Source organism: Camarhynchus parvulus, chromosome 2 (genome assembly GCF_901933205.1).
Source record: "Camarhynchus parvulus chromosome 2, STF_HiC, whole genome shotgun sequence".
In the NCBI taxonomy this organism is placed as follows: domain Eukaryota; kingdom Metazoa; phylum Chordata; class Aves; order Passeriformes; family Thraupidae; genus Camarhynchus; species Camarhynchus parvulus.
Genome location: NC_044572.1, coordinates 21,569,686 through 21,585,082, shown reverse-complemented (window position 1 = coordinate 21,585,082; position 15,397 = coordinate 21,569,686). Strand labels below are relative to the sequence as shown.

The window sequence follows — 15,397 nt, the reverse complement described above, 5'->3', positions numbered from 1 at the left end:
ACAGTAGCCAACTGACTCCAGTTCCCCTCAACCAACCAATCCACTCTTTTATAACACTCTTCTTATTGCCTACAGGTGTTAAAATCAGGCCTGCTCCTAATCCTAAATAATTGGCTCAGCTGCAACTCTTTAGGGGGTAAGATTACATTCTATACCACCTTCATTTACCCATACTGTATCCCCTTACACCATCCCTGTGTGCATGCCTTTCTTCCCAGTTTTATCTCTTTTACCTTTCACAATTCAGCTCTATGGACTGCTTTAGAGCTCTTCCTCTCAATTGAACAATGTCCTCAAACATCTGAGCAAAGGTTAGGTGGTTGTACCATAGCAGAACTAGGATGACAGCAGCAGCAGTAGAAAAGGAGGAGAGATTATACTGCTCCTTGTGTTTGTTTTTGAAACATCCACATGGCTTGTGTATTTGGCAGTTTCAATGCCCTGGAAGGTCCAAGTAGTCAAGTGTATGTTGTGTGACTTTAATATTTATTTCAGTAATTTTGCATTAGGGACACTTTGAGCTTATCAGTTGCAAGTGTTCCACAAGTAAGTTTCTCTGTAATAATGTTCTAGATTTTTTTTCAAGAAGTAGTAAAGGCATGAGTAAACAGCTTTCTGGAGGACATGATTTCAGTTGATAATGGCAGAATTTTTTTTCATCAGCAGCTTTTAGATGGTAACAATGAAATTAACCAATTGCAAATATAGTGTGCTAAAAATGAAGCCTTGAGAGATATGTTATTGGGAAAAATATGACTAATAAGATGGGTATGCTCTATACTTTTTTGCCATTAATTTATTGCATCTAGATATAAAGACAAAGGATTTGCTGAAGTCTTTATTTTTCAAGAAGCAAACACCAGTATTATTGAACTCAGGAGAGGCTTCTTAGGTCCTGAACTGCCCTAGTGGCAAGTACCACACTCCTGCAGTTCACAAAGACTTCTTCTATGGATTTTTAAACTGTGTGCAATAGGATATATTTTCCTTGGGGAAATATCTTGCAGCCCTGTGCTGCAAGCATTTGGTGTTTCTTTACCTTTGGCTTTCTGTTCCCTGCAGGATGGGGCTGTTGATCCACTTGTCCTAGCAGCTGGTCAGTGTGGAAGCAGTTTTGTTGTCGCTTGTGTTTTCCATTGTGCTTTTCAATTAATACTTCTCCACCTACTATAAGGTGATGCCATGACAATAAATAAAGCTCATGTAAAAAGTTTGTCATGCCCTGAAAGCCTGTCTAAAAAACATGTTTGAAAAAAAATCCAGAATTTCTTTGGTAATGGACCACATCTGGGTCCATTTTTAATTCTGTTGTATTAGAAGGATATTGGAATACTGAAGTGAGCGTGGCACGGTCCCCTGCGATTGTGACTGGAGTGGGTGGTGTACTGGAGAGTCTGAGATAATTGGTTTTGTCTTAAGAGGGGTGTGCCAAATGAAGATGTCTTCACCTGCCTAATAGAAGGATGGGCAGAGCCAGGCTCTTCTTGGCTGTACTCAGCAAAAAGAGAGAAGACTTCTGGATACAAGGGACAACAAGCACATAGATAGAAAAGCATCCTCACTATGAGCCATGATTGAACACTGGAACATGGTTACCAAGGGAGATTGTAGAGGCTCCATCCTTGGAGATGCTCAACCCTAACAAGAGAATATTTGAACTCTGTGATCTCTAGAAGTCCCATTCAGCCTAAGTTGTTCTGTGATTTAAATGATGGCTCTTTTAATCTTTTGTACAGCTCTCTATCAAACTAGAATTTTATTTTCAGCTTATCCGAAATGTGCAGAGAAAAAAGCCAGGAAATACCTTCTTAAAAGTCAGTGGATTTTCTTTTTTTTTCACTGACTGAGCCATTTCTTTGCTGATAGTTCTAGAAAGAAACATTCTTTTCATTGTGAACACTCTAATGTCGATTTCTCTGACACTAATTCATCAGACCACGCATCTAACAAAATTTATAGGGCATAAAATAAAAGCTTGTTTCTCTTGAAAAGCTTACAATCTAGTGAAATCCTGATTTTGCAGAGAATTCTTATGTATCCTCTCTTTGTTATAACAGGGTCAAAGTTAGATCTCAGGTATAAGGCCAATAGGTGGAACTAGATGAAAATATAAAGACAGTTTGGAAATAATAAACAAGTTTTTAAAAATTGCTGTCTTGTCTGGTAAAAAATGAGAAAAAAGACATTTCCCTAACCAAATATGCTTAGATTTCAAATAAATTGAGATTCAACTGTACTCCAAAGAAGATTATGTATTCATGTAATAGTTCTTTCTTGTTTGTTGTCTTTTTCTGCGAAAGAAAATTAGATTGGCTAAATGTATCTTTCAAACCAGTAAGACAGACTCTGCAGGTTTTTTGTTTCAGAGAGAGTTGTAAAATAATCCTTAAAGGCAAGTTACTCCATTAGGTTAGCACAGATGTGTCATTTGCATCCAAACTTTGGGGCTGTATATGTAATATCAGCATGCACCTGTCCAGCTGGATGAAGTGTGTGAAAGCTTCCAAAAAGGTCATAAAAGGCTCCTTTCATTTTCAACAGGAGGATGGTGAGACTGATGTAGGTGAAAACTAAACTACAGGATTAGTTTACAGCTTGATAAACAATGTGCTCTTACTACATAGCTATGGAGTGCTTGTGCTGAGTAAAAGACTGGGGTAGAGCATCATGCTCTAAGAGGCTGGGAGGGGACAGATTGTCTCAGCAGCAGCAGCACGATCAGACAGAGCTGGTGATGAGTCTGCATCTCAGTTACAGCTCTGACTTAGGTTACTCTCGGAGCCACTAAAACCAAAAAAGGGATTCATTCTTCATGCATCAGATAGTGGAGCTGTGCAACTCATTGCAAGAGGATGTCATGGATGCCAACTCTTTAAGGGGAGACTGGAAAAATGCATGAAAGAGTAATTAATAGATGTTATATATATGAAGAAACTACATGCTACTGTGGCTTTGACATTTATTTTACCACTGTGATAAAGAGAACATTGAACTAGGTGGTCCTTATGTTTTCTAGGTTCTTCAGATGGACCTTTTATTTTTGTGTATATCCTAAAACTCTATGTTTTTAAATGGTCTTCCTTAAATCCCTTAACAATTTATTTTGCTGCTTGTAATGTTTGTTGTGGTCAGTGACTGAGCAAATATTAACTAAGGGTATTGCCCAATACTATTCTACCATCATTTATAAAAGCAGAACTGTTTCACAGTGTTGCAGGAAGATTATTTCATATCTAGCAGATAGTTGTTGTAACACAAGCAGTTTTGATGACAAAGACTATTGCACCCTGTTGTTTCAATTTAGACTTAATTCACTCTAATTTTCCTATATCTGAAGAGTCTTGTTCTAGAATGATGGTGGGGGTTTTTGGTTTTTTTTTTTTTTTTTTTTTTTTTTTTTTTAAGAAATGGAAAAGCTGGTTGCTTGTGTACAAAAAAAGCCAGATGCTCTTTGTAGACTGATTTGCTTTCCATGGGCTGGAAGCGGAACTTCACAACTTGCTCAGTGGGGTAGACTCTTCAATGACTCAGTTGAAGGTTAGTAATTTTGTAGTTGCAGTAGAAGTTAAGCGGTTCTGAAATACTCATTAGCCAAATTTTTTAAATGGAATATAATAGTCTTGAAAGCATCACAATCTTTATCTAATGTGTCTTCTCCAGAAAGGAAGGAACTAGCATTCATTAGGAACTAGCATTTCCACTAGGATACATTTTCTGTACCACCTTGAATCAAATTATATTTGATTGGGTGAAAAATTATATCCTCAGAGCTACAATTCACAAGAGTATAGTATGCTTGACTGCTTCAGAAACTACTGGTATGATTCAGAAACAGAACTACACTGAATATTGTTGATAAGCCAGTCTTCAGCAAGGTTAACAGTGAAGATATGAGAACTATTTTTAATTTTGAGAGGCTACAGGGTATCTCTTATCCAGTGTTTGTACTTCTTGTATCAAAACTGAAATTTAATCTATGAATTTTATAACAGTGAAATGATGTTTAGTTACACTATGAAGTAATTCTCACTGCTCACAAGATATATCAGCACTAAAAAAATCCATTGCTTGACCTATTTGAAGAGGAACCAAGGCCATTTTCCAAACCTTCTACAAAGAAAAAAACAATGTCATATTCATGAGCATTGCCATTGCAGTTTTACCAGTCCTCTAAATGCAAGTATACTTTCTGGTAAGCATCTGCGTGTTGAATCTTCCTTGAAATTAGGGGAAAAAACAAAAAAGAAGAAAGAAAAAGTTTTTGTCCACAGGAACTACTTCCAAGAAAGTCACTAAGGAAATGGCCTAGGACCAACTGCAGATGCAGACGAATAAAGTCAGGGCACAGCATGTTCTTTCAGGGATGGTTTTTGCAGAAAATATAGAAGATGCAAACTTCTCTGTACTGGTATCTATGGTATTAGGTTGTGGTTTAGTCTGTCTCCTAGCACAGTCTGTCTCTTTGTGTCTGACCCATTACTTCTACATACCTAGCAGTATGCATGATGTCAAGGAGATTTGAAAAAAAATCAACATTTTTTTCTTATCTATTCATTCCTTACTTTCATTAAACAGTGAGAGGAAAATCCTCAATTTTGAAAGGAAAAGAGTAAAAGCATGTAAATTTCCTTCTCTATAAATATAAATAACCATAAATGTAAGTATAAATACAAACATCCACCAAATTGCACTATGATTCCACATTTTCCAATGTGCAGTGCTGAAGAGCTGACAAGGAAGAAAACAGGGATTGTACAACTCTAATATAGTTTCACTTACTAATGCTGCCCTTGAAAGGATATATTTTACACAACCCTCAAACTTACTATTATTGAAATTAATGAATTTGTGGTTGTTATTAAAACTTATAACAATAAAGTTGCTTTCAAATCTCAGCTGAAATCAGGATCTTGTGGATTCTGATCCAAGGCATTTAGCAATCAGATCAGCAGGAGGGGCAACATTTGAGACTAAAAGAAGGGTGGAAACCTAATCTCTTGCAGGATTAAATCACAGTAGCAGCAATAGCAAGCAAGTGCACAAGATCAACTCTAAGAAGGATTAATTAAAATAATATGTATATTCTGCAGAATAATAAAAAAACTTAATTAAAATTATTCTACTATATCTATTTGAAATAGCTATAATTCTTTTCCCTCCCTTCCTTCACATCTTCTGCAGTGTTCTGTATAAGGCTTCCTGGAAGAGAAACTCGTCTTGAAGAGCCTTTTGCAAAAGACATGACAAGTGTAGTTAATGAAATTACAAGTGTTTTGTTAAAAGAATTGAAAGAAAAACCATTTGCATTTTTTGGCCACAGGTAAAAATACATACATTTTTACATACCCTGGTGAAAGAGCTTCTATTGCTGAGCTCTAGGAGTAGAGAGTTACTTGTTTTTATTTGCAAAACCTTTAGGAAAAATATGCTTCTGCAAGGATGTTCTGTCAAGTTATCCTAAAACATGCAGTTGCTCTCAAAGACTCTGGTTATTTATTTATACTTTCAGGTGCAACACCTGAGCATGTGTTTTGAATCAATCACAATTGCATTTATTAATATTTGTGCCAGTGCTTGATCTATATGAATGCAGGGGGTGAATCACTCATAAAACACAGATTTTAAAGATTGTTGAGTCCCAAGTATTCAAAATAACTGTTCTTATTGAAAATTAAGGAGACTATTAAAAGAAAGAGAATATGAAAAGGCCTTATTTGCAAAATTAGACTGTGTAGGAATATACTTCATGTCAATAAACTAATATCATTATAATCTGCATGTCATATACCATTTCAGCAATTGTTCAAGATAGCCAGTTAGCACTGAAATAAAAATTATGTTTATATTTTTCAGGTTTTATGTACATTTTTACTTTGCTTTAATTTCTTGTTTTGCTGCAGTTTTGGAACTTACATGAGTTTTGCCGTTGCACTTCATCTGAAACAAAAGTATGGACTGGAGCCAGTCCATCTTTTCATGTCAGCAGCACATGCCCCAAATGTAAGCTACAGAATCATTAACGTTATGAAACAGAACCATAAATTAGCTACTAAGAGTAAGAATAATATTTTACAGTATGGTATGCAGAGTAGTTTTAATTAAAAAAAATAATCAGCATTTCTTCAGAATCTATGAAGTGAAAAGTGTTCTGAGGTTGATGCAGAATACATAATACTCACTGCTGCTAACCTTAGCCTTGGGAGAACAATCTCCTTAAACTAATGCTGGAACTTATTAATGCTTAAACTAACTAATCCTTAAACAAAACTTTTTTGAATATTCTGTTATTTAGTATGGCCATTGGCTTAACACTCAAAAATAATCAAACCAAAATTCTAAGTGGTCCTCCTTACTGTGTAATATGTGAAGTGACTGTCTTTACCAAGTCTTTCATAAACCTGCTGCATCAGCCCTCAATACATTTGTCCATTTTTTTTTCTCTCTCCTCATTCTTTCTAGGATTTTAATCAGTTTTTTCTGAGGTTCTGCTGGTTCTGCTAGTCTTTCTCAGAAAAACAGTAGTGAAGTGGCATTTTTCCAGTCCATTTTCCCTGTTCTCAGCTAGCATTTGCTATTTCTGTTCTTCAGTTTTTAAGGCTTCATTTTCTTCATACTCAGTCCTGAGTATGAGCTAGTGATTCAAGGAAGCAATTGTTATTCCCACAAACTTCCATAATCAGTTGGTCTCTTCAGCCCTACATTAGCCAGGTTTATGTCCAGTGCTAGGTTTTTCTTTCTCTTAGATTACTTTACTAGTTGTATTTCAATTGTAAGAGTCAAGCTTGAACAAAATAATATTAACAGTTATTTGTCTTATTTGAAACTTATTTGTGTAAGTTTCAGAAGTACAGAGTACTTGACTCACTCATAGTTTGTAATTTCAGTAAGCACAGTCTACTAACCTTTCCATGAAGTGTTCTCTGTGAATGTTAAACAAATCAGCCATCATATTCTGGAGATGGAAAATTATTGTTCTTTTTATTAAAATAATTTTAACAAAAAAGTTATTCAAAGTATATTATATACAACATCTGATCTGCTTTGTTTGGTACTGACAGTCTGCAGCATATCTTGCTGTCCAAAGCATAGACCTACCTGATGGACACAGTGATCTTCTTGCAATTATGGAGATTCTAGGAGGAAATTTTGAGCTTCCACTTGATAAAGACCTTTGGAGAGATACAGCGCTTGTTTTCAAAGAAGACGCCAGACTTTTTAAGACATGTTCGTAAGTTTTACAACTTTGTATTACTTTTGTATTTGTATTTTACATTTTTACTTCTGTCTGATCATGTTTTCTTTTTTCTTTCTTAGTAACTTGTTCTCATTTCTGTTGTAAAAAGAATAAGAAACAGTAAACATAGGTTTTTTTCCTTTGAATGCTTTTCTATTTGTTTTCTGGTATTTAAGCCCTAGATGAAACATTGCTTACTGCAGCAACCACAACAGTTACTACCTTGGTGAACCTGTCATGGAAGAATTACAGTTCTACCTACCATCTAAAGTTAGCAGCTACTAAAAGGGAATATTCTCGTGTCTTTCATTGTTCTCTGAGGTTAACAATCTCAGCTCATCATGCTTCAGGAACACTGCATTCAGCCTCCAGATCCAAGGTCCTCTAGCCTAACCAGAAAAAAGAGTCCCTGTGTTCTGGGCACCCAGAGAGCAACTGGCTTCCTGTGTCCTAACTGCTGTCCCCACTGGACATTACATGACAGCTCATGTAGCCTAGTGGTTAAGGCTTCTTACCTTGGCAAAAACAAGGACACTCTTGGATGTGGGACTCATTTTGGTCTTAGGAATCTGACACTGAAAGATGCGGAAATGTTAGAACTTGTATATAAGTAGGTAACATCATTATTTATTGTAAGTGAGAATTTTTATTGCAGGTTGAAGCTCTTTTTTTTCCCTAACTATTGGGTCATTCTTTCCTTACAATTTTATATCTAATTTAAGTAGGGTAAGGAGCTAAGAAACTTCCAGAGTATTTTCTTCTCCTGATGTTCTGTATAATCTAACTCCTGAAATTTGTTACGTTTTGGGGAAGAACAAAAAATCTTTTTTGTATGTGGAAGCAAATTTCAAATATACATGTCTTATTGAATGTTTTATGACTACTTTTATGTTCACAGATTTGAGAAGACAGAAGTGAATATCCCCTTCTCCTGTGATATTACCTACTTTTGTGGGTCTGATGATAAAATATATGATGCAAAAGGTACTTTGCTTAAATGATTTTCCTCTTATACTTACACATTTTCTTGTTGTATTACACCCGTTAATTAGAGTTTTCTAGAGTCTACCTCCTTCTTAAAGGAAACAAATCAACAGAGCAGTTTCAATATATGAACCAAAAAGTTGATATGGGATTTTAAATAATTATTAAATTATAGCTTTGAAATAGTTATACAAAATAATCACAATAGTTGACATTTCTCTGACACTTTAAGTATCTTTTTTAGGTTGGCAAGAACTAACGAGTGGAGATACTTCCTTTTATGAGCTTCCTGGAGATCACCTTTATCTGCTGAAACCCTCTAATGAAAGCTTCTTGATAAAACACATGACAAGAAGCATAGAAAATGGTCTATGAGTATTTCTCTCAATTTTAATAGCAGAATGTGTAAGGTTAGTCCGCAGCAATTTGTAATAAATCACTTCTTTCTCTACATTGCAGTTATGCCTCAAAGTTGTTCTGTTCCTCTGTAATCCTTTATAAGGGGGTGTTTTCCTGATGTTTTGAAAACAAACATTGCTTTGGGTCTTAAAAAAGGTTTAATCTTTTCCTTCTTCTCTTACATGTGTACAAACTCTTCACTTTATTCCATAACCCTGTTTGCAAAAAAATTATGTCTATGTTATTTTACTGTTAGAACTTTGGTTTGTCTGCTCCTGTCAAAATGCTAAATATAATTTAATACCCACAAAAATCCATAATTCTCACAGAAAGCTTCATTTATTCAGTTCAAATTTATTTAGATTAATATACAAACTAAAAATAGATTATATATGTAAATACCCTTAACAGTTAAACAGCTTATGCTTAAAAGATATTAGTGTCAGACCTCACTGAGGAGTTAGTATTGCATTTTTCTCAACAGAGTTAGTTCATTAGCTACTGAAGAGTTAAGTATTAGTGAGAATTATTTTGAATATTCTAGATCCCATATTTTTCTACCATTGCTCTTGCTTTAGAGATATAGGCATTCATGGCATCCTCCTTTGATAAACCTGCAAAGGAAAGTAGGAGTCATTAGCTTTCTCATTTATCATCCTATAAACTTGACTACAGGATGTAAATTTAATTGGTGTAACACCTTTTTTCAGGTTCCATGCCTCCCATTTGGCTTTGCCTTTCAAATCTAGCATTCCTGGACATTCTGTCAAAATAAATGCATAGCTTTGGTTATCATGCAGATTTACATCACATTAGATTGATTTTATCAAGATATGTGAGTAAATGTGAAGTATATATAGTAATACCAATATTAATATCTCCAACAGTAGCCTGTTTGTAGAATCCATACAGTTCCTTCAGTTCTTCATCAGTTGGTCTTGTTTTTAATTTTTTTACATCTTCTGCAGCACCATCGAAGTCAGCCTGATGAAAGAACAGAAAGGGTTCTCCTCTCAAGGGATGTTTTTAAAACACGAGTTATAAGACACACAGTAGTATCATTAGATGTTCTCAATGACTCACTTGAGTTTAGAAATCAGACAAGGCTTCTTCCCATGAAAGAAGCTTCATAAATGTGTACCTTGTTAGAAAGGGATTTAGGGTTGTATGGTTGATAGGGCAGCCTTCACAATTTATGTGGTGTACATGTCTTTTACAGTCACACTACAGGTATGAAGCCATTCACTGAACTTTACATCCCACAGTAATCTCTGAATTGTTTTGACCCTGCCTACACTGTGTTGGCTCAAGTGGTGGAGCTCAAATCCCCTCTGAGTGGTACTACCCAATTCACCCTCCATTTCCTCTGCTCTGCTGACAGGGAAGTAGGTGATCAACAGCTGGCACAGAGGTACCTCGTGGAGATGAGCTACTGCAGGACCACCTTCCACAGCCATCTCTGAAACACAGGACAGCACCAGAGTAAAGTGTGAGTGTGTGATTCATCACTGTGAATCACACACTCACATCAACCTGAGGCTGTAGCCATTCTCGCTATAAAGGAGGTCTCAGGCTAAGGTCTGGAGTTCTGTTTCATGCCCAGAACATTTCAGAAAGAGACAGATTTTGTATAGTGACTACAGACCCATCAGGTTACCACACTACTCTAATGAGGACTGATACAAGCACTTTAACATGCTATATGCTGGTTTCAACAATTATTTTAGCTTTTGAGTTGGATCTGCATTTACAGAAGCACAGTATATCCTGCACAAATACTTAAAATGTACAAAACCAGGATATTGGTTTTGCATGGCCTGGTTTTTGGTAGTTGGGGCTGGGGGGGGCTACAAGGGTGGCTTCCATGAGAAGCTGCCAGAAGCTTCCAACATGTCTGGCAAAGCCAATTCCTGTCGGCTCCAAAGATGGATGTGCTGCTGGGCAAGGCCAGGCTGATTAGAAATGGTGGTAACACCTCTGTGGTAACAGATTTAAGGAGGAAAATAAACAAGAAATGGTTGCCCAGTTGTAACTATGGCCAGAGAAGAGCAGAGCGAGAACGTGAGAGGAGCAGCCCTGCAGACCCCGAGGACAGCGCAGGAGGGGCAGGAGCTGCTCCAGGCGCTGGGGCCGAGATTCCCCTCAGGCCATGGGGCAGGCCAGGGGGCAGCAGCTGTGCCTCTGCAGCCCATGGAGGCCATGGGGATGCAGGGATCCACCAAATGCTTCAACAAGTTCAGATGTTAAACTAATTTTTAATTTTTCACCAAAAATTGCTAAGGCCCATAGTGAGTAAGCAAATAACACAGTTTTGCTTCCTTTCAGCAGCAAACCCAGAATGGCGAACCCATGTGTTTGGGGCCAGGAAGTCACACCAGCACAGGCAGAGAATTCGGGGTTTGGGACAGAAGCACCTTGCCTTGTGTCTTAAGCACAGCAGGAGTGCCTTCAGCCTGGGAGCAGGGAGGGGACAGACACACTGCCACAAGCAGGAGTCTGAACTCACAGTACCTGTGATACTGCTCATAGAGCTTTATTTGACAGTCAGGTGCCTTATCCTTCCATGAAAACAGGCCTATTCCACTTTGTGCTCACCTCGGGGAAGAGGCAGGGACATGGGGATTGCAGAGGAGCTCACATGCTGTGAATTGACATCCCAGCCTGCTCCCGAGTCACTGCGGCTGTGCCAGGCCGCTGTGCAGTGCTCCAGGCACTGCAGCATTAGCATATGAGGGTGTTTTGTACTGAGGTAGCAAGGCAAGTCTAATGACACAAAAACTCCTATGCACTAACAAGTGTTTTTAGCAGATGTACAGCATTTATAATGGAGAAGCATTTAACAAGGGGAAACAAAATTAGCAATGCAAACTACCTTACCAAGGAATTAAAAATAATGGTTCAAAGAAACTGGAACTGTACATATTTGATGCTCCTCAAAGCAAAGCATTTAAAGTCACACCATTGGTACAGATGTATAAAAGGGATGGACATTCACTTATGAAAATAAATGTGATGACCTACTACTCAAGGGGTTTTTTATAGTTACAATTTTATTAAAATAAATATTTCATTATTAATCCAAATATCAGAAATGTGACATTCTTGACTATAACTATGACTGACTCCTCCATCACAGACATCTCTTAATATTATCCAAATTGGCATAGAGGTGCAAACAATAGTAGAACTCTGTTAATTGTAAGATTTAAAATTTGTATCAATAATAAACCATAACTAGGTTGGCACATTGTTCAAAGTTTAAATAAGTTACTACTGCATGTGAGCTTGTGCCAGCACTGAGGTACAAGGACCATTCAAATTTGTGGAAATCTTTCACAAGTCTGGAATTGTTTTCTGATCTAAACTTCTGTCCTGGTTTTGTCTGGGGTATGGTTAATTTTCTCCCTAGTACCTGGTACAGTGCAGTGTTTTGGATGCAGGATGAGAATAATGTTGATAACACACTGATGTTTTGGTTGTTGCTGAGTAGTGCTTGCACTGAGCCAAGGACTTCAGTATCTCATGCTCTGAATGTGAGGAGCTGCACAAGAATCTGGGGAAGGGGGGGGACACCTCTGGGACAGCTGACCAAACTGGCCAAAGGGATATTCCACACCACAGAACATCCATGCCCAGTGGAGAAACTGGGAGGAGCTGGCCAAAAGGGACTGACTGCTGCTCAGGGATGGTCAGCCTTGGTCAGTGAGTAGTGAGCAGTCGTATTGTGCATCATGTGCTTCTCCTGGGTTTAACTGCACATGCACTTTCTCTTTTTCTCTCTCTCTCATTACTATTTTCACAGTATTATATTTTACTTATTTTAAAAGTCATTAAACTATTCTTATCTCAGCCCATGAGTTTTTGCTTCCTGCCCTTCTCCTCACTGCCAATTCTCCTCCCCATCCCACCGTAGGTGAAGTGGGTGAGCAAATGACTGCACGGTACTTATTTGCTGGGTAGTGTTAAACCATGACAACTCCACAGTAAGAATGAACCAGAAGCCCTGTTCAATTGTACAAGACAAAAGATAAAAAGTTAAGGAAACCATTAAGTTAACAAACTTATTTTCCTATAATTTTATTCTATTTGCATCTAGAGGCAAGTATCACAAGATAGTTTTAAGATTTGCAAAGGCATATCTTACAGAGCAAGAAAGGTGCAGAAATGAAATCTAAATACTAAACCTTTTGTTCTTTATCCTCCTCTAGCCAATCATTCTACACAGACTGTTGCTTAGGATTTGCCTGCTTACACAACATGCTTATGAGCAGCCTGTAAAAATACAATTTTCTGTTAATCATGTGCCAATAAAATTCCCTTTAACGCCTCAAATAAAAAGCATAAAAATATATACAGACATAAACATATACATGTGCTTTAAAGATAAAAGCACGAATTATCAGACCATTATCAGACACTGTCTTTTTGTGAAGAAAAAAGCTTGAATGAATTCTTCATTTACAGCAGAATATTTTACCAGTTTGCAAAACTTAAAAATAGTTTACAGCCTCACTAAAGAGAACATTATTTTATTCATTTGTCCTCATTCCCATATAGCTAGATTCAGTAAATTTATGGATATGGTTGGTAACTGTCAACCAAACCAATGTGGACAGATAAACCCTATAATGTCTAATGCAGAATGCGTATGGCATCTTAAAATTTCAACCACTGATTTTTATGTTTAAGTGTAACTCTGCAGCTATGGAACAGCATATCATACTGCATTCAGCTCTTTCTTATCATAATTTATGGCTCATTGCTTAAATCATCAGGCTAATAAGTTCACTTGCTAGATTGAGTTTAAGGCAGAATAAAACAAACTGTAATTTCAGCAATTATTAATTATGCGAAGGTAGTGTTATGTTTGGGATTTGGCAATTTTGACCCACCTAAGAAAGAGATTTCTTCTTAGCTGTAACACAGCACAACGAAACCTCTGTGCTATTCAGCATAATTGCAGCTCAGAAGAAAATTGCTAAGCTGCTGGCAATGCACTCCCTGCATCTAGGTCAGAGCATTGTGCTGCTCGCTCTTTGCAAAATGCACACTAACTAAGCTGAGGCAGACATAATGAGACAAGGATAGAAGAGCTTGCAAATCTTGAAAGTGAAAGGGATAATAGGAAAGCCTAAAGAAGAAAATCAGCTTAATCTATCAGGACATGGCCAAGACAAGGGAAGTATTCATAGTTTCCCACAAAGGTAGGAGGCTAAAAGCCAGCAATGAAGATAATTTCCTCAACAGCTATTTAAAGCTACAATCAGAGAGTACATAAAAAGAAGTTCTCTGTCTAGCTAGAAGGTAAGTAGAAGCTCTCCTACCAAAACACAAACCTATCAAAATGTAGCAGTCCAAAGATGCATGCGCCCTAAAAAAATCCGCACAACTTATTAAAAAATTATTAATGCTTCCCAAATGCACATATAGCACTGTCTCAGCGTTAGAAGTTTCCCTCCTTCTTTAACAGCTCCAAGCAACCAGCTAGATCCTAAAAACATAAGTATGTACCTGTCTTTCCCTGTCTAACTCAGTCCTAGCAAACTCAGATGCACGTCTGAAGAAACATAATTCATGCATACTCTGAACAGGTAAAATTACATGACCCATGAAAAAAAAGAAAATCCAAACTATTACATGACCCATGAAACTGTTCAAATTAACCAGCTTGCTTCTCATCCTCCACTTGTGAAAAGTAATGCACTATTTAACCTCCAAGGGTTCAGGCAGATTTCCCTTGCCACAAGGTAACCTTGATTCTGCAGTAAAAATCCTTATGCGGAAGAAATACCACAGTCTCTAGCACGGCATCACACAGACGCACAGTGCATCCCTCTCCTCGCCTCTGTCTCCCCAGATGCAGAATTGCGTACCTCAAGAGTCATGATGCTGCGGGGATGCGCAGGGAACGGCCTCGCTCCTTCTCCTTGTGGCGGGGACGCGGTGCGTCTGTCAGTCGGCTGCGGCGGCGCTGGGACGGTGCCCGTGACCTCAGCCCGGCAGCACACGGGGACTCGCTGCCGCCGCGCCCCTCGGCTCCCGCCGCGACAACGAGCGGCACCAGCGCCGGGAAGGGGCGGTGGGCAGGGAGCGCTAAACCCCCGGTGGTTTCCGCTGAAAAGCCTGAGCTCCAGCCACACCACTGAGGATTAGGCCGCCAGGCTGAGAGCAGTGATACAGAAAGATTCCCAAGCCGTTTGTTTGACAAAGGAATTTCTCGAGTGGTTTGAACTGCAACCAATCCAGTTATTGGAACTGTTCCTTCTGCCGCAGTCCCTGCCCATGCCCACGTCCCCCCAACCTGGGGCCTCGCACCCTTCAGCTGCAGCTCTGAAAAACACGAGGGTCATCTCAAGGATGCTTCACACAAGGGGCTACACACACAAAATACACTGTGAATGCTGATTTTCAATTTGGTCTACTAAGTATAGAATAAAAATATTAAATCAATTGATAAACTACCCTACAAGTGTAACCACTAAAGGAAAGAAAAATCCATCTCTCTTGTATCAATGAATTATTTATATTCATGCCTCTATACACTTACGTATGTGAAAAATGCATATTTTATGATTGGCTTTTCACAAATGTTAAAGTGAATATTATAAGTGTTGTGTTAGAAAGTAATGCTGTATTAATTCTCTTAATTAGTGTGTTAAATAGAGTTTTAGGTTATAAAAAATGTCAAAACAGAAACGACGCTATGAAGGATACTTTTTTTAAAGAAAAGACTTGCAGCGAGATAGCAGCCACAGGACACCTAAATCTTTCAGAGAAAAA

General features: G+C 38.0%; 2 protein-coding genes across 2 annotated transcripts; one reads left to right on the top strand and one right to left on the bottom strand.

Moving 5' to 3' along the window:
• The first annotated feature begins 1,570 nt into the window (after positions 1–1,570).
• On the top strand, positions 1,571–8,634 carry OLAH (oleoyl-ACP hydrolase). The gene is made up of 8 exons (XM_030971524.1): positions 1,571–1,630; positions 1,935–1,954; positions 3,404–3,537; positions 5,182–5,320; positions 5,901–6,000; positions 7,059–7,228; positions 8,133–8,218; positions 8,463–8,634. Exons 1-8 carry the CDS (start codon positions 1,571–1,573, stop codon positions 8,591–8,593), a joined length of 840 nt encoding a protein of 279 aa, XP_030827384.1. The 3' UTR covers positions 8,594–8,634.
• A 317-nt stretch (positions 8,635–8,951) lies between these two features.
• ACBD7 (acyl-CoA binding domain containing 7) lies at positions 8,952–14,881 on the bottom strand. The gene is made up of 4 exons (XM_030971525.1): positions 14,491–14,881; positions 9,484–9,601; positions 9,318–9,380; positions 8,952–9,231 (listed from the first exon to the last, which is right to left on the bottom strand). Exons 1-4 carry the CDS (start codon positions 14,500–14,502, stop codon positions 9,158–9,160), a joined length of 267 nt encoding a protein of 88 aa, XP_030827385.1. The 5' UTR covers positions 14,503–14,881; the 3' UTR covers positions 8,952–9,157.
• Between the last annotated feature and the right edge of the window lie 516 nt (positions 14,882–15,397).

Excerpts from the sequence above, each read along its gene's own strand:
- OLAH (XM_030971524.1), top strand. The coding sequence starts at position 1,571 with ATGATTGAACACTGGAACATGGTTACCAAGGGAGATTGTAGAGGCTCC. Across the intron at positions 1,631-1,934 it reads GAGGCTCCATCCTTGGAGAT|ACCACGCATCTAACAAAATT; the intron begins GCTCAACCCTAA and ends CTAATTCATCAG. Across the intron at positions 6,001-7,058 it reads CAGCAGCACATGCCCCAAAT|TCTGCAGCATATCTTGCTGT; the intron begins GTAAGCTACAGA and ends TGGTACTGACAG.
- ACBD7 (XM_030971525.1), bottom strand. Across the intron at positions 9,381-9,483 it reads TGTTGGAGATATTAATATTG|AATGTCCAGGAATGCTAGAT; the intron begins GTATTACTATAT and ends TTATTTTGACAG. Across the intron at positions 9,232-9,317 it reads GGCATGGAACCTGAAAAAAG|GTTTATCAAAGGAGGATGCC; the intron begins GTGTTACACCAA and ends TTTCCTTTGCAG.